This window comes from Coregonus clupeaformis, chromosome 16 (genome assembly GCF_020615455.1).
Source record: "Coregonus clupeaformis isolate EN_2021a chromosome 16, ASM2061545v1, whole genome shotgun sequence".
In the NCBI taxonomy this organism is placed as follows: Eukaryota; Metazoa; Chordata; class Actinopteri; order Salmoniformes; family Salmonidae; genus Coregonus; species Coregonus clupeaformis.
Window position 1 is genome coordinate 4,962,373 of NC_059207.1, and position 26,063 is coordinate 4,988,435.

The 26,063-nt window shown below is 41.1% G+C and overlaps 1 protein-coding gene across 1 annotated transcript; it reads right to left on the minus strand.

Annotated features, from left to right (window-relative positions):
* Positions 1-368: 368 nt before the first annotated feature.
* On the minus strand, positions 369-24,331 carry LOC121562874. The gene is made up of 5 exons (XM_045225594.1): positions 24,177-24,331; positions 1,575-1,925; positions 1,245-1,376; positions 1,013-1,047; positions 369-657 (listed from the first exon to the last, which is right to left on the minus strand). The coding sequence occupies exons 2-5, from the start codon at positions 1,906-1,908 to the stop codon at positions 517-519; spliced, it is 642 nt and encodes a 213-aa protein (XP_045081529.1). The 5' UTR covers positions 1,909-1,925; positions 24,177-24,331; the 3' UTR covers positions 369-516.
* Between the last annotated feature and the right edge of the window lie 1,732 nt (positions 24,332-26,063).

Below are 26,063 nucleotides of genomic sequence, written 5' to 3' on the forward strand. Positions count from 1 at the left end.
GGTCTTGGCCATAGTGGAGTTTGGAGTGTGACTGTTTGAGGTTGTGGACAGATGTCTTTTATACTGATAACAAGTTCAAACAGGTGCCATTAATACAGGTAACGAGTGAAGGACAGAGGAGCCTCTTAAAGAAGAAGTTACAGGTCTCTGAGAGCCAGAAATCTTGCTTGTTTGTAGGTGACCAAATACTTATTTTCCACCATAATTTGCTAATAAATTCATAAAAAATCCTACAATGTGATTTTCTGGATTTTTCTGTCATAGTTGACGTGTACCTATGATGAAAATTACGGGCCTCTCTCATCTTTTTAAGTGGGAGAACTTGCACAATTGGTGGCTGACTAAATACTTTTTTCCCCCACTGTACATCTAACATACAGACAATGTTAAAATTACATTTTTTTTGTTGCATTGTAAATTCCATACTAATTTCAATTACTAAAAGCTTATTCATTAGGCTACAAATAGTTTTAAAAAAAGTTATTCTTGATGTCTTTGTGACAGTGGTGATATCTTTCACTGCTGCTGCAGGTATCTGACCTCAGAGTACACTGCATCCTCTCTGCTGGTCTTCTCTCTTGCTCTTCTAGAGGAGGAGGAGTTCTTCTTGGGGGTGAAACTCACAGCTGCATAGTTCAACACATCACTGTCTTGATTCTGAGGGGGGTGGAGCCATGAGAAAATACATTATGATGATATCATGATCTACTATATAATGTTTCTATTCTCCTGTGGAAGAAAACACTCTACAAAAGACAGGACTGTTCAGACTGTACACCCACTACAATGACCTGACAGTCAGTGGAACAGGGACAGACAGAAGTTCCATGGAAAAATTAACAACGATCACAAAGATCAGAAGGCTTCATCTAGTAGAGTGACCTATTACTTCCAATAAAGCTTCATAACATATAAAGCACAAACAGCTGAATACTAGCCGTAAGGAAAGGTAAATGGCAGTTTCTTGTAAAAACTGAAAATATACTATGTTTATAAATGTTGACAAATGTACCTGATTGCCCTGGGATGTTGGGACATCTGTCCTCCCTTCAAAGAGATTGAAATAGAGGAAGGCCACCTATTATTTTTTATGACAATCTATCTCTTTTTAACCTCCTGTAGTTAATTAACAATGCTTATACTTTGGTCATTTAACTGATATTTACAGAAGGTACATTGCATGAAACATTAGATACATCAGCATAACGTTAGATACATTGGATGCATTAGATATACAGTAATACCTCTGCTATCTCTGTTCCGAGTCTTGCACAGCGCCCAGACAAGTAGAAGGGTCACTATCCCCAGAACGATGTTGGAGACGACCAAGGCCAGAACAGTAGGACTCAGATCAAATGGAAAATCATGCTCTGAAACTGTGGAAAGGATATCAGGGAATTCATATTGTATTCATGAGCGCTTAGGAAGATCATCAAACAATAAAATATGGCATCAAATGCTAAATGTGATATTGTATAGCTTGTTGAGACAAATGTATATGATCATTTGGAGGTAGGCCATTTGCATAAAAATACAGTATTGTTGGGGATATTTACAGATTAAATGGGATTTACCTTGAATGTCCAGCTTGGTCCCGTTCCCAAATAGTATCTCCCAACATGAGGCCACAGCACAGTAATAAGTCCCAGCATCAGAGAGGCTGACGTTCCTCTTGGGGAGGTTGTAGACACAGCTCTGTGTAGGAGACCCAGCCTCAGGGCTTTTCTCACACTGATCACGCCTGTCTCCATCGGTGTAAAAGATTCCTGGATGGGATTCTCCTGAGCCATGTCTGAACCAATAGACACTGTGTTCTCCTACACAGGTCTCAGTGTGTATTGTACAGTTCAGAGTCACAGAGTCTCCTGGCTGGACTGACTCAGACACAGGCTGCTGGAGCACAGACATGCTGTTGGACTCTGAACCTGAAGAAAGTGAGTAACTAAAGTAAATCTAAGGTGTTTTGGTGAAGAGCATGAAAAGACATGTATTCATCACTAGCATTTGATGAAGCAGTTGAACGAACATATCAACATACAGGGCCACACAATTTGAAATTGAAGAAAGACATTGTGTTACCTTTGACAATTAAAACAGTTCCCTCTCCAAATATTTGCTCATAGATGGCTGTAATGGAACAATAGTATGTAGCTGAGTCCCCTGGCTCTGTCTTGGATATGGTCAAGTTACAGCTGTAGACTCCTCTCCTCACACCCAAACGTTTGGTGTCAGTAAAGTCCTTGATAAAGTTGTTGGAATAATAACTGTCTTGGCCAACATAAAAAGATAACGACACGAGGAGGGGTTTCTGTCCAAAACTCTGCTTGAACCAATGAAATCTGGTCACTGACTTATCTGGACAAAGGCAAGTGAGAGTCACGGTGCCTCCCAGCTCAGTAACCATCACAGGGTCTGGTTGGATTACGTTTGGTTTGGTAAAAGCACAAACTGTCAAAGCAAACAAATAAAATGGATCAAAGACAAAGACATGGATAAACCATTTCTACCCATAACAGACAGAACATCCACTTCACTTATCATATTCAAACTACATACTACAAATGATTAAAAAGGAACTCAATTAAAATATCTTACACTTACACAAGTTGATGTAAAACAAAAGTACTTCTCTATTCATCATTGTAACATTAGTCCCTTCTGTACTGTATAGTGTGTGGGTCTGAACGTGTGATACCTTATCGGCACCTTATATATGATGACACTTTACATGTAGCCGTCATACTGTAGGAGGGAACACTGAAACAAGAGATTTTATTGGCTGACTATAATCTTAGATGTGTGTCCTCTAGCTTACCATAGTTTGAGCTTCCCGGGAATTGCTTTTTTAAGAAGACATTATAAATCAAGTCAGAGTTACTGGATCAAGGCAATCAAATATTGGCTTGATATGGTTGCTTCTTTTTTGAGAGAAATGAAACATTTACTGAAATGATTTCTCTTTTGATGTTTGGACAGGAAACAGTGAAGGATCTCTAGTGCTGCTTATACTACCGACCCCAACACAGCCAAGCCCAAGGGTTAAAGTTATCCATAATGTAAATTGACCAACCACTGCATAAAAGCTGCATCATAAGCCTCCAACATTAAATACTAATACTAGTTGTAACCGCAATAGCATTGAATAATATATGTTTTTGTTGGCCTAATTTCAAACCTTTTTTTGATACCAATACCTTCTTTTTTTCCATGAAGGAAGAGTTGACAAAACTATTGAGATGACACTCAATCTTTATCTGCACTTTGTCCTGTTGTTGAATACTGTAGGGTCCTTAAACGTTTTCAACTCGAGACCCAAATAAGAAATTGACTGTCCTCCCGTGACCAAAATCGACCTCCAACAACCCAAAGTAAGAAGAAATAGTTTGTGATTACAGATGTATTCTCATAACTCAGGATACATAGTTTAAGAAACCCTGCACAGTTTAGGGTTTGGAAAATGCTTTTAGCTTGTTTATATTCTTGACATACTTTGCACATCTAACTGAGCGGCAGGGGTCTGGTGTTTACCGTCCAAATGAACAAATGAAGAGACGTGTGTAAAGAGCCCCCCCACCCCACCCCAGACGCCCTCAAATAACCCAGGCATTTACTCTTACACACTAATATTTTGCCAATTCTATCTAATGGCAGGTGGACTGAAAATCGGGCGAGAGAGAGAGAGCATAAGGGACATTTCATCCCCCAGTGTTAGTCTATGAGAGACCCAGTGATGTTCACCTCAGCAGGTCTCACTCTACACTGAGCTGATCCTTCCTGTCACTCACACCACAGGAAGTGATGCGTACCCTCACTGGCCCCTCCTCTACCTCAAACCCCAGTCCTATTCTCCTTATAAGGTGCTTCTCAGAATAGGGGGCTGTGATCAGTGCAAAGCCAAGACAGGAAATACTAAGGGGCAAATAACATCACGACAAAGGTCATTTTGATTGATCTCTTTATTTGTCTTTATAAGTGATCAGTATAATGCAATTGTCTACTGCTGGGTACTTTGCCCCTCAGGGTCACCCTATAAAAATATATTTTTTAAATCACTAACACACACAACAGACATCTAAGTTAAGTGAGGCAACTGCTCCTCTGCAACCATTAAACAGTTGTGTTTTGACTTCTAACCCTTCCTCTCTAAAATGTTATCCAGAGCAACTTACAGTTAGTGCGTGCATACATTTTTCATACTGGCCTCCCGTGGGAAACGAACCCACAACCCTGGCGTTGCAAGCGCCTTGCTCTACCAACTGAGCTACAGGGGACTACCCACACCCTGTACCACTGAGCTTTGTTGCCTAACCAAGTTGGAGAGAGCTACAGTGGCCCTGAGGTACAACTCACAAACACTACAGAGATATTTACTGATTTACTTTTCTAAACATTTATTTTAACTACACATACAATATAGAAGGATTTAAACTTGCATTCAAAGATATGGCACTTTGTCATCTTGTAGCAGCATACACTACATGGGGGTCCAGCTCCTTCTCTCTTCTCCTCTCCATCTTCCTCTTCTTGGAGGTGAAATTCAGGGCGGAATAATTCAATGCATCTGGATTTGCAAACACAATGACATAGACTACAGTTGTAATTTTCACTGTTTCTGAATTGCTTATAATTCAGTATTTAATCATGCAGTATTTACCTGATCATTTTGTTGTTGTCTTTGAGAATCAGGTCCTGAATATGATATAAAAGAGAGACAAGAGAATGGATTAATGGATCATTCCATTCTAGTGTACTCACTGACTCTTCTGATCGTCAGTGTACAGTATGTCACGGGAAAAACATCCACATTAAAGGTGTAGTTCACAGGTCCCACATTATCATGAAATGGGCTCCTACCTGTGTTGTGTCTGTTTGCGTCTCGTCTGATCTTGAGGACCAGGATGAGGATCAGTAGAACAGCAGTCACAACATCCAGGTTCACAACCAGGGGAAGGAGGTACATGGTTCCATCATCATCCTCTCCTGCTAGACTGATAGTTCCATTACAATGTCCTATTAGATTACATTTTATTAAATCACTAGGTGGTCCTTTAATGACAAACCTAAACATTTTGCTTAATTATTATTATGTTTTATCTACATGAGAAAGAAAGACGAACTCAATATTTTTGGATGGTATTTCCTCACCTCCGTTGTGCCCTATAACATTGAGATTAGTAAGAATAAATACTTATTTTGTCTCCAAATTGTAATGATAAAAAAACATGTCCATCAATGGTTTGCCTGTGTTTCATGATAACTCCTGAATAGGTTGATAAACATTTTCAAATGTATCAAAAGCCAGATAAATAGTTGATAACGTACCTTGAATTTTTAGAACTGTTGCGTTGACAAAGAACATGTGGCTATGTGGATACAATCCACAGAAATACAGGCCACAGTCAGCTATTTCCACTTTTGTGATTTTAAGAAAGATAGTGGTGTTGGTGCTGAACATTTCCAAATGGCTCCTTTGAAAACCATTGTGGAGATCAGCTGTTGAATTAAAGCCGTACATAGATGAGATACAGACAGGCTCTGATCCGTTGACCATGCTATGTGTCCCACAGCCGTTGTAACATTGGAGCGCTGCAAGGTGATGGTATCCCCAGTACGGACCTCCATAGTCTGAGACTGAGAAACCGAAACAGAGACCAAACCTGAAATACAAAGAACAAAGTCCTATGTTAATGAATATAATTGTTGATATCACATGTACATGTTAGAAATCAGGAAGAAATGCTGCACTGAACATTCTGTTTATACTTGACTGATGCAGTCAGTCTTACTCTGTCTCCATGTTAGAATTAACAGTAGCTTACTTACTCAATCCATAGAGCAGTAGTGCTGGTAGGAAGGTTCTGGCCATTCTGTTTTAGATCTTTTCTGATCTGTCTGGTTGTGAATTAGAGAACACTGCTTTATTAACCTCCCGAGTTGCGCAGTGGTCTAAGGCACTGCCACTAGAGATCCTGGTTCGAATCCCGGTGCACAATTGGTCCAGGGTAGGGGAGGGAATGGCCGGCATGGATGTAGCTCAGTTGGTAGAGCATGGTATTTGCAACGGCAGGGTTGTGGGTTCGGTTCCCACGGGGGGCAAGTATGTATAAAAATTATTTATGCACTCCCTACCTGTAAGTGGCTCTGGATAAGAGCGCCTGCTAAATGACTAAAATGTAAATGTTATTCACTCTGAGATCAAAAGGGATTTCATTGGTAGGGGGCGTGGTAGTTGGTTTTGGACCACAATGTCTATTTACAGACTGTCATATCACCAATTAAAAAGTAAACATTGGCCGTTGATAACATTTACATTATATTTTAGTCATTTAGCAGACGCTCTTATCCAGTGCGACTTACAGTTAGGGAGTGCATACATTTTTCATACATCACTCTTTTTACATGGTGGGGTCTCGAAAAATGTTGGATATCAAAATCGGGTCGCAGGCCAAACATTTTTGGGAACAACTGTGTTAGGTTCTAAACAAACCGAGTAAAACTCACGGACGATTAGTAAAGCTCAACCAAGTTTATTCACCCACTGGGTCACACAGCTCTATAAGACAAATACATGTTTCCACCAGCACAAGTATATACCCCAATTTGGGTGAAGTATCCTCCCTTCCCTCTAAACATGACATGTTTATTGATAGGCAGGAAGTGAAGTAACGCGGGCAATAAACTGCTCCTTCTCCCTTAACGTGACCTGACCTGACCTTGACCCCATTCCTCACTAATCCACAGCTCTCCACACTCATCAGTGACTGTAATCATGTGATTGTCTTTATTTTACTCAGTACTTAATTGCCTCCACCATATACATTCCTCCTACAGATAACCCTTACATTCTGGTTTAGAAACCAGACTATGGCACTCCTCATTTCCATAGGATACTTGATATTTAACAATACGATGTTTTGCCAGTACTTACACGTCCTGCATTCCTCTCTCTCCCTCTGTGACATGATTAAGGATATTTCTAGTTTATAATTCAGAACCCATCAACTGATATAGGTGTTTGGGTTTGGTGGGGTTCATAGATGACCACAAGGCTTCACCCTTGTGGTCAAACTAACTATCTACCAGCCCTAACCCTTAACCCCAGCCCTACCCTAACTCTAACCCTATCCCTAACCTCAGCCCTAACCCTAGTCCTAGCCGTAACCCTAGCCTAACCCAAACCCTAACCCTTGCCTGACTGTAGATACAGCTACAAAGGTAGACAAGTCTTTTCAGAGACAGGCGTTTTTGCGAGAAGGGGGTAGCTGCAGTCCAATATGGTGACTGGAGAATGGCAGAGTGGGTGTGTCGAAAGGAAAGTAGTGGGAATGTGGAATCTAGTTGGTGTGTCGAAAGCTCTCTGCTATAGGTTAGACTGTTTTGATTGAACGTTGTGTTTATTTTTTTCAGTTTCTTACCACGCAGCTACCATACGTTGAGCTACCATACCGCGGAAGTTTGGACGTCTGTTTTGAAGCAAGACCATGACTCTGAGTCGTGTTTCACTGTTAGTTTTAAACAGTAATTGTACTTTTTGAGCTATAAAACTGACGATTGTTTATTTGTTATTAAAAGTACTGATGATGGGTGTACTGTTACTTAATGTGTTGTATGTGTGTGCTTACTGTGACTGTCACCCTGATATTGGCTACTACAGTAGGTAGCTACTTCCCACGCCGTTGCCGGACATTAGTGCTTGGCAAACGGGAGCAAAGGGCAGTGTGTCCCGGTGTTGTTGCTGTTCATGCGCTCCCCATTGAGTAGTAGACTGTATGTATGTATCAAGGTGACATCTAGATGGTTATCAATAATAGTTATTGTGTATGCTGCTATCCTACTTGAAATAAAATAATGTGATGGTAAAACATGACCATGTTAGCTACCGCTGGCGACACAACCGTGATATAACTGCCCAGCACCTCAGGTCAGCAGTCAGGTCGATACAACACCGGTGCACTGATTCGCTTTCCATACACACACTCGTTTCGACACACCCACTCGCCCATACTCCTGTCGCCATATTGGGCTGCAGCTACCCATACTTGTTTTTAGCTCATGATCATAGCATGCATATCTGTCTGGGTGTCAGAGATACTAACCCAGGGGTTCCCAAACTTTTTTGCCCGCCACCCCATTTTGATATCAAACATTTTTCGCAACCCCACCATGTAAAAAATCTTATGTAATCAAAGGCCAATGTTTACTTTTAGAATTGGAGCTATGACAGTCTATTACAAATCAGTACTTTTGACAGTTTTTTCAATCTGAATGAAGTATGGTTTGAAGTGACTGAAATGCATCAGAAAGGTATTTGGAAGTTCAAATGATCACCAGGCAATAATGTTGTATGATATTGATTATGTTATTTTTCCCCCAGTCTGAGTTAGTGCCTGGTCTTGTCCACTCTGTTCTAGCATCTGGGAAATGTAGAGGGAAAAAGAAGACACATATGTGTTCCTGAGAGTATTATCTGTCAGTGATGGGGTCTTAATATTTTGTAGTTTAACCATTTCAAAGATAGAGCCACATTTGAAAGAAGAAAACTGAAACCGCTCTATTCATTACAACCACATCTAGTGGCTACTGTTCTATTTCATTTCACTTTAAAAGATTGTTAATTGATGTACATATAAGTTTAGATACAGTGTAAAAATCTGAAACATATAAGAATGTTAATCATCATCTGATTATTCATGACTTTATTAACTTCAGAGTTCACTGTTAGAAGCAGGACTGATGATAGAGTAGGCTGTCCTCTTCCTTCTCTCTGCTGGTCTCAAAACAGCCAATCAGGCCTAGGGACCATCATTCCAGCCATGTAACACAGCCAATCCCCTTGCCTCTCACTCTAATCTGACAGACAGAATGACTAGTATACACAAGTGGCGGTCAGTGCCGTTTAAGATGAGGGAGGATGATAATTTTTAATGAACATGGCCTTATTTCTATTACAGCATATTATATGACTGTCATTCATATTCCATTCACCCAGCTCAATGTAAGATTGATAGGTTTAGTCTACTACATGAGACTCCAATTTTCCTTGTACCCATCATGAAGTTGCTACAACCTAGCCTATGAATGAAAGTTTGCAATGTAGGTATACAGGTCGAGAGAACTTTGAGTAATCAAGGTGACAGACAGTGACACATTCAATACCGCCTTGCACACTCTTGCCTGCATCTAGCTGATCTAGGGTGTAATCATTAGTCCAACAGTTGCAAACAAGAGTTTCTAATGGACCAATTCAGGGACACAACCAGTCAAAAGTTTTAGAACACCTACTCATTCAAAGGTTTTTCTTTATTCTACATTGTAGAATAATAGTGAAGACATCAAAACTATGAAATAACAAATATGGAATCATGTAGTAACCAAACAAATGTTAAACAAATCAAAATATATTTTATATTAAAGATTCTTCAAATAGCCACAATTTGCCTTGATGACAGCTTTGCACACTCTTGGCATTCTCTCAACCAGCTTCACCTGGAATGCTTTTCCAACAGTCTTGAAGGAGTTCCCACATATGCTGAGCACTTGTTGGCTGCTTTTCCTTCACTCTGCGGTCCGACTCATCCCAAACCATCTCAATTTGGTTGAGGTCGGGGGATTGGGAGGCCAGGTCATCTGATGCAGCACTCCATCACTCTCCTTCCTGGTAGATTAGCCCTTAAACAGACTGGAGATGTGTTGGGTCATTGTCCTGTTGAAAAACAAATTATAGTCCCACTAAACCCAAACCAGATCGGATGGCGTATCGCTTCAGAATGCTGTGGTAGCCATGCTGGTTAAGTGTGCATTGAATTCTAAATAAATCATAGACAGTGTCACCAGCAAAGCATCCCCACACCATAACACCTCCTCCTGCATGCTTTACGGTGGGAAATACACATGCAGAGATCATCCGTTCACCCACACCACATCTCACAAAGACACGGCGGTAGGAGCCAAAAATCTTCAATTTGGACTCCAAACCAAAGGACACATTTCCACCGGTCTAATGTCCATTGCTCGTGTTTCTTGGCCCAATCAAGTCTGTTCTTCTTATTGGTGTCCTTTAGTAGTGGTTTCTTTGCAGCAATTCGACCATGAAGGTCTAATTCACACAGTCTCCTCTGAACAGTTGATGTTGAGATATGTCTTTTTCTTGAACTCTGTGAAGCATTTATTTGGGCTGCAATTTCTGAGGCTTGTAACTCTAATGAACTTATCCTCTGCAGCAGAGATACCTCTGGGTCTTCCTTTCCTGTGGCGGTCCTCATGAGAGCCAGTTTCATTATAGCGCTTGGTGGTTTTTGTGACTGCACTTGAAGAAACTTTTGAAGTTCTTGAAATGTTCTGTATTGACTGACCTTCATGTCTTAAAGTAATGATGGACTGTTGTTTCTCTTTGCTTATTTGAGCTGTTCTTGCCATAATATGGACTTGGTCTTTTATCAAATAGGGCTATCTTCTGTTACCCCCTTGTCACAACACAACTGATTGTCTCAAACACATTAAGAAGGAAAGAAATTCCACAAATTAACTTTTAAGAGGCACACCTGTTAATTTAAATGCATTCCTGGTGACTACCTCATGAAGCTGGTTGAGCGAATGCCAAGAGTGTGCAAAGCTGTCATCAAGGCAAAGGGTGGCTATTTGAAGTATCTCAAACATAACATATATTTTGATTTGTTTAAAAATAAATTGGTTGCTAGATGATTCCCTATGTGTTATTGCATAGTTTTGATGTCTTCACTATTATTCTACAACGTAGAAAAAAGTAAAAATAATGAAAAACCCTTGAATGGGTAGGTGTTCTAAAACTTTTGACCGGTAGTGTGTGTTTGTCCCCATTTCGTTGCGTTTGCTTCCGTTTTAAGAAAGTTTTTCAACAGAATAGGTGCATTGAATACACCCCTGATTGCACGCAAACACAGTTCACTTTCATAGCAGCCACATACAAACAGCTCGTTGTATATATCATTCCTTCTCTCATCTATCTACGCACTCTCCTCTTTTCAAATAGCATCCCTCTCGGTTTGGGCCGGGTGTTTGAGTAGGCTAAACTGGCTAAGTGCCTTTGATTCTAGCTAAGTAAGTAAAAGTGAAAAAATATATACCACGAAATATATATATCTCTCTCTCTCGCTCTCTCTCTTGCTTCTCCTTACTTTTGTCAATACTATAAAATGGGAAATATAAAAGGTTTAATTATTTTAGGTAGTGACATTCAAGCGGCGACTGAAGCAGATATGAGGATCCTTGTCCTCCTCTCTATCATAAGAACTGGAGCCCTCCTCTGCTGTCTAACCATCATCTTCATCATCTACCTCATCAGGAAATAGATCAATTCAATGATTCAGTTTCTCAATCCTTCAGCTGTTTCAAACCCAAATGTGGTTTATTGTCTGTTCAAATGTTTCAGTGCTCATCAGTTTAAATGCATAATGTCAAGGTAAAATGCCCACATGTTGATGATGCAGATTAGCTTGTAATACTTTTTTTATATTTCTGTTCAGATTTTCAATAAATACATTAATCTTTATTGAAAATGTAAAACTCAATTCAATACTGATACAATTAAGAATTAGATACAGTATGATATTTTAACATACTCAAGCAAGACTGGGATTATTTCACGGCCGTTGCTTCATGGGAGCTTACACAACGTGTCTCAGAAATGTGTCCATCCTGCCCTCTCCCTCTTCCACACTGATCTGTTCATTGAGAAGCTCAGTGCAGCAGCATTTTTGTGTGTCCATGTTCAGATTCAAAAATAAAGAAAGAGAGAAGTTTGCTGATCAGAAAACCCTGCACATTCATTTACATGTATAATAGCTGTACCTACATTTGGTGCCCCGTGTGAGGAGAATACATACTTTTCAAAATGTGTAAAACATTATTTAAAAAAAAATAATCAGCTCTTAGAATGTCTTTCCTTCAATGTCCAGCCTGGTTCCGAATCACTTGAGTTGATTGATTGGCTAAAGAGAACCACACAACATCTTGATATTCTGATGGAAGAAAATCAGAAATTGAAATTGGAAACATAGATTCCTACTAAACTTTCTCTTTCTTCACTGATCTTGAATCATGAGATATGCACGATCTCCAAAATAGTATTCATTATACCAGAATATTCCACAATGATACGATCCAACATCAGTATGGGCAACATTCCATTGGGTCAAATTAAAACAAAAATCATCATTTGCAGCTCAAAATGAGACATATTTTCAAAATCTCCCTGGAATTGCACTTTTTCATAGTAGGTTGTTACAATGAGTACAAGTCCATGTCCTGGTGTGTGTTTCAGCCCTATCCAGGATAACACTGAGTCTACAGTGGAGAAGCACTCCAGAGTCACAGATCCCCCTAGGGGCACCGATTCTGTCAGCACAGGCTGAGATACAATGGGATGCATGCTACCATCTGGAACACACAGGACAGAGGACATAGTTGGAGAGGGAAATATTTGCCCATGGTGTAAATCATCCAGAGGTAAAGGGCTCATGTTTGGCTAATTGATGTAATCAATTCACATCCTAATTTGCATAAGAGTTACAGTAAAGCCATGTCAATAAGTTGAGCCAAGGTGGAGGACAATGCCAGTTATCTTACAGTAAATAGCTACTGAAACACAGGAGAAATTGACTGCACATACAGTGCTTACAAGTGAGAAGCAGAATCGCCATATAGATGAATAGTGGGGTCATCTTGTAATCCATCCTGAGTGGTTACTCTCGCCCTGAACCAAATGGACTGGTGTAGTACTGTGATCAGTAGGCTTCTTGCGTGACAGTTACAGAGAAAGGCAGAAAGGAAACTTTTTTCTCTGATTGGTGGGAGATGCATCAAATCACACCCTTCCTGGTAGGTGTGTGAACCGACACTGCACTTCTTACAAAGAGAGCATTTATTGTAAATCATATACATGTTTAGCTATGCGGTATGTGGAGTCAGAGAGATTCTCATGTTCTCCCCTGAAAAAAATATTTGTATCTCAACTAGACTAAACATTGTTAAATAATGGTTGGTGTTCGCCTGACACATATTCACCTAAACCGCTATTCCTTTGATCATATTGTATATTTGTATATGTGATAGCAGAGATGTACTGTAGACAGAGAATAGAGATGTACGGAGTGTATCAATTAATGGTTTATTATGTTAAAAACACACAGTCATAGAGCAAAAATGGGATTCTCTGTCAGATTATTTGTTGTAAAAAGTTATGGTGTCACGATCGTTGAGAGACGGGTCGGACCAAGGTGCAGCGTGAAAAGCGCACATGTTTATTCACCCAAATAAACATACAAACAAAACAAGAAACAACGTAACGTGAAGTCCAAAAGGCTATACAAATACCAGTCTAAACAGGAACAAGATCCCACAATACACAGTAGGCAATAGGCTACCTAAGTATGATCCCCAATCAGAGACAATGAGCGACAGCTGCCTCTGATTGGGAATCATACCCGGCCAGACATAGAAATAGACTACCTAGAACATAAACATAGAAAATATATTTAAGGCATTACAGGATCATTACATACATGTAACATACAGACAATGTTAAAAATACAGTTTCTTTGTTGCATTGTAAATTCCATACCAATTTCAGATACTAAAAGTTTCATTAGGCTACAAATAGTTAAATGGTTCTTCTTGGAGTCTTTGTGACAGTGGTGATACCTTTCACTGCTGCTGCAGGTATCTGACCTCAGAGTACACTGCATCCTCTCTGCTGGTCTTCTCTCTTGCTCTTCTAGAGGAGGAGGAGTTCTTCTTGGGGGTGAAACTCACAGCTGCATAGTTCAACACGTCACTGTCTTGATTCTGAGGGGGGTGGAGCCATGAGAAAATACATTATGATGATAGCATGATCTACTATATAATGTTTCTATTCTCCTGTGGAAGAAAACACTCCACAAAAGACAGGACTGTTCAGACTGTACACCCACTACAATGACCTGAGAGTCAGTGGAACAGTGACAGGCAGAAGTTCCATGGAAAAATTAACAACGATCACAATGATCAGAAGGCTTCATCTAGTACAGTGACCTATTACTTCCAAAAAAGCTTAATAACATAAAAAGCACATATAAGCAGATTACTAGCTGCAAGGAAAGTTAAATAGCAGTTTCTTGAAAAAACTGAAAATATACTGTATTTATAAATGTTGACAAATGTACCTGATTGCCCTGGGACGTTGGGACATCTGTCCTCCCTTCAAAGAGATTGAAATATTTTTTATGACAATCTATCTCTTTTTAACCACATGTAGTTAATTAACAATGCTTATACTTTGGTCATTTAACTGATATTTACAGAAGGTACATTGCATAGAGATGCATGAAACATTAGATACATCAGCTATAACGTTAGATACATTGGATACATTAGATATACAGTAATACCTCTGCTATCTCTGTTCTGAGTCTTGCACAGCACCCAGACAAGTACAAGGGTCACTATCCCCAGAACGATGTTGGAGACGACCAAGGCCAGAACAGTTGGACTCAGATCAAATGGAGGATCATGCTCTGGAACTGTGGAAAGGATATCAGGGAATTCATATTGTATTCATGAGCACTTAGGAAGATCATCAAACAATAAAATATGGCATCAAAAGCTAATGGTGATATTGTATAGCTTGTTGAGACATATGTATGGGATCGTTTTGAGGTAGGCCGTTTGCATGAATATACAGTATTGTTGGGGATATTTACAGATTAAATTGGAATTACCTTGAAGGTACAGCTTGGTCCCGTTCCCAAACAGTATTTCCCCACATGAGGCCACAGCACAGTAGTAAGTCCCAGCATCAGAGAGGCTGAGGTTCCTCTTGGGGAGGTTGAAGACACAGCTCTGTGTAGGAGACCCAGCCTCAGGGCTCTTCTCACACTGATCACTCCTGTCTCCATGGGTGTAAATGATTCCTGGACGGGATTCTCCTGAGCCGTGTCTGAACCAATAGACAATATATTCTGCTACACAGGTCTCAGTGTGTATTGTACAGTTCAGAGTCACAGAGTCTCCTGGCTGGACTGACTCAGACACAGGCTGCTGGAGTACAGACATGTTTCTGGACCCTGATCATGACAAGAAGTTCAATAAACCCATTGAATCGCTAGAATATTACTGTAGAAAGTTTTCAACCTCAACATTTGTTAAATTAACATCTAATCTGATTAAGATAATACTCCATATTTACACCGCATATCTGTAAATTCAGTTTGACAAAAACGTACCTTTTATTATGAGAATGGCTCCTTCTCCCAACTCCACCTTGTTGCCATAAGCACTTCCACAGTAGTATGTGCCTGAATCAGAGAGCTGCATGTCTGAGATCCTTAGGTGATTATTTTCTTGGCCATTTTCCACTGAGAAGCGAGGGTTATCCTTAAACTCATGGTAGAATGTTGCGTTCCTGTCAAACTTATAGACGGTTGATAAGAGTTGAAGCTTATCTCCCAAGGGTTGCTTGTACCAGGAGAAATGCATGGCCATGTGGCCTTCATAGAAGCAGTGCACAATCACTGCGTCTCCAACGTTGGCTGATATGAGAACACTGTCCTGACGTATGGATGAGGACTCAGTACCAGCTACCACATATATTAAAGAACATGAACAATACAGTACATTTGCTGTTACATACCCCAAATACAACTTATAATATTCAAAGTTGCTGTAAAGTATTAAATATGATATCTCATGCATTAAAATCAAGGGCGGACATCACATAAGCAGAGAAATATAAAAGTTGGACTTACCCATCTCTACAAGAAGTGGAAATATCAGACACAGTGTGATCCTCTTTGAAGTTGACATCCTCTTCACAACCTGTCTTGAGTGGAAAAAGTCCACCTATGTAGACAACACTTCAACAATGGAGTTACAGATGATTGGTCGAACTGGACGCATCATTTTTGTTGACGCCTTATTCCGGTACGACAATCTTCTTCACATTGTACAGAGTCACAGAGTCTCGTGGCTGGACTGAATCAGACACACAAATATTTTAATATAGGTACATTCTTATCCTTATATATTTAGTAAAAATTTAGTAATGATCATTCAAGTTTGGCATCCCTTATTCTTTATCACTACAGCTACTGTTGTTTACGTCAAGACACTTGTGACCTTGTTGGGAACATGCATGCAATGACACTGTCATCCACTAGGGCTTCTATCACAACACAGTCACTTCAAATCACAAAAAAACATAGATGGATTTTTTTTAACGAACACAATACAGTAATACTATTTTAGTTATCTCTAATTCAGGACTTGCACTCAATTGGCTGGATGGATAGAACACCTTCCCATGATTTTGTTATTGAGGAGGCAGATTCCTCTAGGCCTATAGGTGATGATAATACTTAAATTTTTCTTACAAGTCATTAGCAGACGCTCTTATCCAGAGCGACTTACAGTTAGTGAGTGCATACATTATTCTTTTTTTTATTTTTATATATATATAATTATTATTTTAAATAAAAAAATACTGGCCCCCCGTGGGAATTGAACCCATAACCCTGACGTTGCAAACGCCATGCTCAACCAACTGAGCTACAGTTAAAACTGTGTTGTGTTTGACTAAGAACTACAGATCTAGGTCAAATGACCTCATGAATAGCTCATTGTGTTTTTTCACAGATTTCAGTAGACTATGTATAGATAAGCTGCCTCATCAAAAGAGTTGGTTTACTGTTGTTAAAATGGTCAACTTGAAGAGCAAGTAGTATAGCCTACGGTATGAGAGAGCTAAGAGTTCTGAGACATCCGTCTGAAAACCACAGAAACAGAGAAAGAGAGAGAGAGAGAGAGAGAGAGAGAGAGAGAGAGAGAGAGAGAGAGAGAGAGAGAGAGAGAGAGAGAGAACAACAGAGAGAAAGAAAGAGAGCAGAGGGTCCTGTGTACAAAGCCAGCAGGCCCTAACAAAGCGCAGATACATCCTCATCTTGTGTTCATCACAGACCGCAGACTAACTGTAAATAGGTTGCTCTGTGTTTGAAGGCGTGTTAGTGGCATGAGAAGAGAAAAAAACGGTTTAACACAACAAATTAAAGCAGCAATATGTAACTTTTTGGGCAACCTGACCAAATTCACATGGAAATGTGAGTTATAGATCTGTCATTCTCATTGACAGCAAGTCTAAGAAGCGGTAGATCTGTTCTAAGTGCTCTATTTCTCAGCTTTCCGTTCTTAAGTTTAGTTTTTGCATCTTTTACTTTCGGTTTTGTACACCAGGTTTAAACAGCTGAAAATACAATATTTTGAGTTATTAAAAATGTATTTCACAGCGGTTTAGATGGTACAATGATTCTGTACACTATGCATTGCTTGTTTTATCCCATAAACAGAAATTAGGCAAACTGTTAGAATTTTAGCAACCAGAAAATGGTGTAGCGATTTCTGCATATTGCACCTTTAAAGATGCCTGATGTTGGCCTAAATAAATACATTCAACTTCCTTTGTCTTGACTGTTGTTAAATGCTTTATTCATCTCATCACAAGCAAGTCCATTTAAAATGAGTTTGGCAGAGATGCAATGTACTTAATTCAAGTAGCTACAGTAATTATTAGTTACAGTAATTCAGCTAATAATGTTAATAAAGTGAGAGTTAATAAAAAGCGAATTCATTGGACTGTTTCATTCATCCAGTTCTACTGTCTGATCCCAGCATACACTGTCTGTTCCTCCATTTGGCTTCTCTGTCTTCCAGACCTGTTCTTCTTGTTTCTCAGATTCAGAGCTACGTAATGGAGATTGTCTGCATCTTGGGCCTGTGAGAAACAATTATAAAGGGGAGAGGGAGAAATATTACTATATGTTATTACTCACTATAAACATTTTCATACATTTTTTTGGTAGTACAAAATGTAAGGAATTCTACTTACCCCTGCATCCGTACAAGAGACTGCTGGACATGTTGTCATAGAGATGAGTCCTGAAAAGAAACACACCAAAGATACAGATACAACCCCTTTCATCTGCTACAGATACAGTTGAAGTTGACCAGCTGGATGCAGTTTTTACCGCTATAAAGGCTGCTTTCCCCAAACGCACAGACTGGCAGAAGAGCCATTCCACCATACAGGGATCTGATTAAAAATTGAGTGACTACATGGAAATAATGGAGACTGTCTTCCTCCAACACTCAGGCCTGACGCCTGACCAGGACTCAGTTGAAGGAAAATTAAACTAAGGACAGAAAGACAGCTGATGTGCTACGCTGGAGGAGGAAGAAGACATCGAGAAAATGGTGGCAACCGTGGAAACCAAAGAGGTAGAGGAAGAGGTAGAGGCTGAGCTGCTCCTGCTGGAGCTGACGGAGGGCGAGACTGGAGTTGCTACAACTATGGGAAGCAAGGGCATTTTTCAAGGCATTGTCCTGGAGTGGGCCCTGGAGCTGATGGAGGGAGAGACTGGAGCTGCTACAACTGTGGGAAGGTAGGGCATCTTTCAACACACTGCCCAGTAGGAGAAGGCCAAGGAGAGTGGCCGTACCCCGCTGTGGGTGTGCAGGTGAACAACCCATTTGGAAGAGGAGGTGGACGATGGGGCTGCCAACCATAGGATGAGGCAGAAACAGAAGAAGAAACTAATGAAGAAGACAATGATGAAGAACCAGAAGAAACCTGTCAAATGCTAAAATTGACCACCTTGTCAACCCAAAACCCCTTTATTGATATTTTAGTTAATAAACATACAATTCCATTTTTGGTGGACACTGGGGCTGCGGTCTCACTGTTGAAAATGTCTGCCCTGTCTGTCACCCCCTCAAAAAACAATGCACACAGTTGGAGCGTCTGGAATTCCATCGGAAGAATGTTTGACTTTTCCCCTGAATGTGGAGTGGGGAGAGGGCAAATGGAGACACCGATTCCTGTACTCCTCCGCCTGCCCAGTAAATCTATTAGGAAGAGATTTGATGTGTAAAATGAATTTATCTGTTGCCTGTACTGAAGAATGATTGTCATTGGGATCGAGAGAAAATGGAATCTTCCCTTGCCTGATGAACTGTTACAATGCTTGGCACCTGAACGATCAATATGTTGAGGAACAGCTGAGAGAGCAATCCCTCTCTTCCCCGTTGCATGGTAACTGGGAAGTGTCTGAATACCTACATTGTACTGCTGCTGTTCCCTCATGCGAAGAGGACCCTGAATACCAACAGAGATGGTCAAAAAAAAAGAGAAAGTTGAGATAACCATGAATGGGATATACAGAGGAGAAGACATCGTAGCAGCTGGAGTTGTTGACGGATACTAAGATGAGTTTGTATGAAGTCTCTGGCTCTGTTCCCCATTGTAGCTTATCAAAAGCACCTGGAAAGCAATTGAAATATGTGGGTATTTGGATGAAGAAAGTGATGGAAGCAACTGATTGGGTGGCCTGGGAAGGGGAAAGAAAGTGGTCAGCTTCAACAGCAACTTTCTATTCCCCATACTGGGCTACTGCAATGACAACACCAATAAAATAACCAATTCCCGTTGAAACCATGCCTGTGGTATTACAAGATAATTCATACATTGATTGGCTAGAAGATATACCTGAAGAACTGTGGGCTAAATCAAAGACCGACATTGGACGCCTGAAAGGAGCTGCACCAGTTGTGGTAATTCCAAAAAGCAACCACAGACCTTACCAAGCTCAGTGCGCTCTTAGCAAAGAAGCCGAAAAGAGTATCATTCCCGTTCATAGTGCGTTAGTTGAAAGAGGCGCTCTGGTTCCCTCCATGATTTCGCCATGTAACAAACCAATTTTACCTGTTAGGAAACCATCTGGTGATTATCGTTTTGTGCAAGACCTTAGACTAGTAAACAATGCTGTACATGCTAGAGCGCCCCTGGTGCCTAACACTGTTACCATTTTATCCCAGGTGCCTCCAGGTAGTTGTTGTTTTTCAGTAATTGATTTAGCTAATGCTTTCTTTAGCAACCCTGTGGCTGAAGAGTCACAGGACTGGTTCCCGTTACATTTCTTGGGGCTAAATGGAAATGGACGGTGATGCCACAAGGCTACATGGAATCACTGGCGATCTTTGCCCAAGAAATATCTCGAAACCTAGAGGGTTTTGTTGCTCCGGGAGGGAGTACTTTGGTTCAGTATGTTGACGATTTGTTGGTTTGCTCACAATCAGAGGAGATATGTCACTAGGACACTAGGGCATTGTTGATTTTTTGGGCAGAAAATGGTCATAAAGTTTCCCGGAGTAAAAAGGAATTATGCCGGAGCTCCGTTAAATATTTGGGTCATGACATTACTTCTGAGGGTCGAGCACTCTCCAAAGACAGATTAGAGGCAATTAAGGCTTTGCCTAAACCTGTTACCAAGCAGCACATTATGTCTTTGTTGGGTGTGGCTGGTTACTGTCGAACCATGGTTGAAAGACTATGCAGAGATAGTTCAACCGCTGCAGGATTGTATTTATTGGAGAAAGATGGATGCGAGGGAAGTTGTGGTCTGGTCGTATGAGGCAGAGATGGCATTGGTAAAATTGAAACAAACATTAATGTCTACCTCTTGCTTGGGTTTGCCAGACCATAATAAACCCTTCCATCTCTTTGTTTCGGAGACGAGTGGGTTTATGTTAGCAGTTTTGACACAGTATCATGGTGAGGGATATAGACCTGTTGGTTATTATTCTAAACGATTAGATAGTGTGATCAGGGGAATGATTTCCTGTTTGAGATTGGTAGCTGCTGCTACTGAAGCTGTTTTGGCATGTTCTGATATTGTGGCTATGTCTCCCCTAACAGTCCATGTGCCCCATGCTGTGCACACAATTATTACATAGGCAAGAATGGCTCATTTGACGCCTGCGAGACTGCTAGATTATCAGAACATTCTATTGAGGATGTCTCATGTTACTCTGAAACTATGTACAAATCCCATACAGTCACTGGTCTCTCTCCACACGAGGTGCTGACTGGCCGTCCCATGCGAATGACGAATACACCCTTCGCCCAGAATAGGTTGTCCCTGCAAGGAATGGAGGAAGACATGGTTGAGTATTGTGTCACCCTTAAGACATGGTTGAGTATTGTGTCACCCTTAACAGTGTTCTTAAGACTCTCTTTCCTCGAGTGAAGGTGTCATTGCCGAACTTGGCAGGTGGAGCTGAGCACTGTTTGAGCCCAGGTGATTTCGTGGTGGTCAAAGACTTCAGGAGAAAGAGTTGGAAGGACCCCCGTTGGAGAGGGCCGTAACAAGTACTTCTGACCACCCCCACTGCGGTGAAGGTTGCTGAGAGAGATACCTGGATCCACGTGTTGCACTGCAGACAAATTCCTGATTCAGGAGAAGATGAGGCCTCGCCAGTTCCGGTGTTGCAGTGTGGCCCTCCTCTGCATTAGGACAGGAGTGCTAATAAGAACAGTAGGTTGTCCTCTTCTTGGAAACCTGACAGAGGGTGAGATAAGTCCCGAGCCAAAGGGGCCCAGAAGTCGATGATAATCGGAGAAGGAGAGCCCTGCTGGGCCCTCATAACCATGAGGACAATCTGTTCCTCTCTAGAGCAGAAATGGTTGCTAATCTTACATCTGGACAAAAATAGTGTTGGGTGTGTGGATTGGGGCCAGTTAAGGTAGGAGCAGGTTTACCACTTGTAAGAGTTCCCATAGGGGTAAATCTGATTATACAAATGGACTTACCATTCCTAGTAGAGATGCCACGTAACCCTGACCCCATGACGTTTTCTGCATTATACAACCACATAGGCCCACCGTCGTTTGCTAGGCCAGATAATACTTTACTCCCACCCATCTCAGTAGCAGGAGTGATGACAGCCCCTTGGTGTATTAGAGGAGAAGGAGGTAATCATTTGGGTGAACTAGAATGTAATTGGGCAATGTATTACAACGGGTCCAGTACCTGTAAGTTAATTGTTAACAATGCCGACACTGGGGAACCTGGTAATGTTACTGATGGAATTTCAGTCTATAATGTTCTTATCCCTTTGAGAGGAGCCCCAAATGGCACCTATTGGTTGTGTGGAAAAATGGCTTACTATAGCCTGCCCCTGAACTGGGGAGGTAGTTGTACTGTTGGCTTTGTGGTGACAGGTATGAGAACCGTTCCAAACAATGATAAGAGTCCTGAGGCTCTCTTTAGAAATGACAAACCTTCTGGCTGGAATGAGGAGAGATAAGAGGTCTCTAGCTGACATCACTCACACTCAGGCACCTGCCTCCAGGTTCTTTGGTGTGTTTTTTCCGGGGTATGGAGTTGCATGTGCCCTAGATCAAATGTGTGATGCCTCTAAACACGTAGAGGAAATTGGCAATGCTACTCAAAATGCCCTGGAACAGTTAAATGACGAACTGAAAGAATTGCATAAATTAGCTCTAGGGGGCACTTTTGTCCCAGATAGGAACTCTAATGTTACCGATCTTGCCGAATACATTGCCACTATGGCTAAGAACAATTCCCCACAGCCCGAGTGGACGCTTGCAACTTGGTTGAAATCTGTTTGGAAGTTGGGGATCCCAGATTGCCCAAAGGGCTGCAGCATGTGTTTCTTGCTTAGTCTGTCTAATTGTCTTACTAAAATGTTGTACGGCTATTTGTTCCTCCCTAGCTGGGAAAGTTTTGGCAGCCATTATGTTTAATGCTCCTCAAGAGGATGGTGAGACTGATGAGCTGCCGACACTGGATGAGCTTCCCTTTCCCCCTGTAGATAAGGACGATGAGTGAGAATTGAAGGTTGTTTTTAGTGTACAAGTTTAGAAGGCTCTAGCGGATTTGTTAAACAACAGTTTTATGTTTTGACTAGTCTCGGGGACAGTTGGTGCAGAACAGATATCACTGCAACCCGATTGTGGTAAGAACTATGTAAACATTGAGAGATTTAGTCACCTCTGAGCCTGTAGACCCCTTGTGTACGTGTGTGTATTTTAGATTGTAAAACCCAGAGTGAAGGGTTTGAAAGGATGAATTGTCTGGTTTTATGTGTTGATTTCGCTTACTTTAATATAAATATTTTGATAGAACCTCCTTTGATAGAAGCTATAATCTAATGCTTACATTAAAATGTTACGATAATTATCACAGAGTGAAAAGAGGAGGGAATGTAAGGGAAATTGTACGTTTGTGTATCAAAATCAATGCTACTTCTTGTAACCAACTAGATGGGTTCATGCAGGTGACTGACAGATCGTGTATGGAGGAATCCTCACTATCACTGATCCTCAATTTGGCAGTAATGCCCAGAATATTGCTATGGGAACAACCAAGGTATCTCAGTTTCAAGGTCTCAACTTGGAGAGAGAGAGAGCTTCATGAGGAATTGGTCAGTCACATGTACGAGCCACCGGTAATGATGAATTAATTATGCTAAATCATGCAAATATAACTTGTCTGTGTTCCCCTGTAGCTCAGTTGGTAGAGCATGGCGCTTGCAACGCCAGGGTTGTGTGTTCGTTTCCCACGGGGGGCCAGTATGAAAATGTATGCACTCACTAACTGTAAGTCGCTCTGGATAAGAGCGTCTGCTAAATTACTAAAAATGTAAAAATGTATAGCCGTATATATGGCAACTGCTGAGACTGCCCCAGCTGAGCTTCTGACAGACATTCACTATCATGCATTAAGTTTGTTGGAACCTCTCCAGCTAGCTGACAAATAAAGAGTGATTCATTTAAGATTGACTTAAGGTGTCCCTGGTGTTGAATTTCCACCACAGTATCACTTAGGGTCAATGTCCAGTTGGTCCCGTTCCCAAACAGTATCTCCACAGCACAGTAGTAAGTCCCAGCATCAGAGAGGCTGAAGTAACTCTTGGGGAGGTTGTAGACGCAGCTCTGTGTATGAGACCCGGCCTCAGAGATCTTCACACACTGATCACTAATGTTTCCTTGGGTGTAAATGATTTCTGGACGGGATTCTCCTGAGCCATGTCTGAACCAATAGACACTGTGTTCTCCTGTACAGGTCTCAGTGTGTATTGTACAGTTCAGAGTCACAGAGTCTCCTGGCTGGACTGACTCAGACACAGGCTGCTGGAGTACAGACATGCTGTTGGACTCTGAGTCTGAAGAGAGTGAGTAACTAAAGTAAGACTAAGTGGGTGAAAAACATGAAAAGCCATGTAATCATCACTAGCATTTGATGAAGCAGTTGTACGAACATATCAACGTACAGGGCCACACAATTTGAAATTGAAGAAAGACATTGTGTTACCTTTGACAATTAAAACAGTTCCCTCTCCAAATGTAACCTCATAGATGGCTGTAATGGAACAATAGTATGTAGCTGAGTCCCCTGGCTCTGTCTTGGATATGGTCAAGTTACAGCTGTAGACTCCTCTCCTCACACCCAAACGTTTGGTCTCAGTAAAGTCCTTGATAAAGTTGTAACTGTCTTGGCCAACATAAAGAGATGACGCCATGAGGAGGGGTTTCTGTCCAAAACTCTGCTTGAACCAATCAAACCTGGTCACCGACACTTTGGGACAAAAGCAAGTCAGTGTCACAGTGCCTCCCAGCTCAGTAACCATCACATGGTCTGGTTGGATTACGTTTGGTTTGGTAAAAGCACAAACTGTCAAAGCAAACAAACAAAATTGATCAAAGACAAAGACATTGATAAACCATTTCTACCCATTAGAGACAGAACATCCTACTTCACATATCATATTCAAACTACATACTACAAACGATTAGAAAAGGAACTCAATTAAAATGTCTTACACTTACCCAAGTTGATGTAAAACAAAAATACCTCTCTATTCATCATTGTAACATTAGTCCCTTCTGCACTGTGTAGTGTGTGGGTCTGACAGTGGAACACTTTATATGCACCTGTATATATGAAGGCACTTTACATGTAGCCGTCATACAGTAGGAGGGAACACTGAAACAATAGATTTTATTGGCTGACTACAATCTTAGAAGTGTGTTCTCTGGCTTACCATAGTTTGAGCTTCCCATGAATTACTTTTCTAAGAAGACATTGTAAAGCAAGTCAGAGTTACTGGATCAAGGCAATCAAATATTGGCTTGATACGGTTGCTTATTTTTTGAGAGAAATGAAACATTTACTGAAATGATTTCTCTTTTGATGTTTGGACAGGAAACAGTGAATGATCTCTAGTGCTGCTAATACTACCAACCCCAACCCAGCCCAGCCCAAGGGTTGAAGTAATCCATAATGTAAATTTACCCACCACTGCATAAAAGCTGCATTTCTGGCTCTTGGTTTTCATCATAAGCCTCCAACATTAAATAATAATATTAGTTGTAACAGCAATAGCATTGAATAATACAGTGCATTCGGAAAGTATTCAGACCCCTTGACTGAATTTACACACAACACCCCATAATGACAAAGCAAAAACAGGTTTTTAGACATTTTTGCAAGTCTATTACAAATAAATAACGGAAATATAACATTTACATAAGTATTCAGACCCTTTATTTTGTACTTTGTTGAAGCACCTTTGGCAGTGATTACAGCCTTGAGTCTTCTTGGGTATGAGGCTACAAGCTTGGCACACCTGTATTTGGGGAGTTTCTCCCATTCTTCTCTGCAGATCCTCTCAAGCTCTGTCAGGTTGGAGGGGGAGCGTCACTGCATAGCTACTTACAGGTGTCTCCAGAGATGTTTGATCGGGTTCAAGTCCGGGCTCTGGCTGGGCAACTCAAAGATATTCAGAGACTTGTCCCGAAGCCACTCCTGCAATGTCTTGGCTGTGTGCTTAGGGTCATTGTCTTATTGGAAGGTGAACCTCCGCCCCAGTCTGAGGTCCTGAGTGCTCTGAAGCAGGTTTTCATCAAGGATCTCTCTGTACTTTGCTCCATTCATCTTTCACTCGATCCTGACTAGTGTCCCAGTCCCTGCCGCTGAAAAACATCCCCACAGCATGATGCTGTCACCCCATTGCTTCACCATAGGGATGGTGCCAGGTTTCCTCCAGACGTGACGCTTGGATTTCAGGCCAAAGAGTTCAATATAGGCTTCATCAGACCAGAGAATATTGTTTCTCATGGTCTAAGAGTCTTTAGATGCCTGCCATGTCATGTGCCTTTTACTAAGTGGCTTCCGTCTGGCCACTCTACCATAAAGACC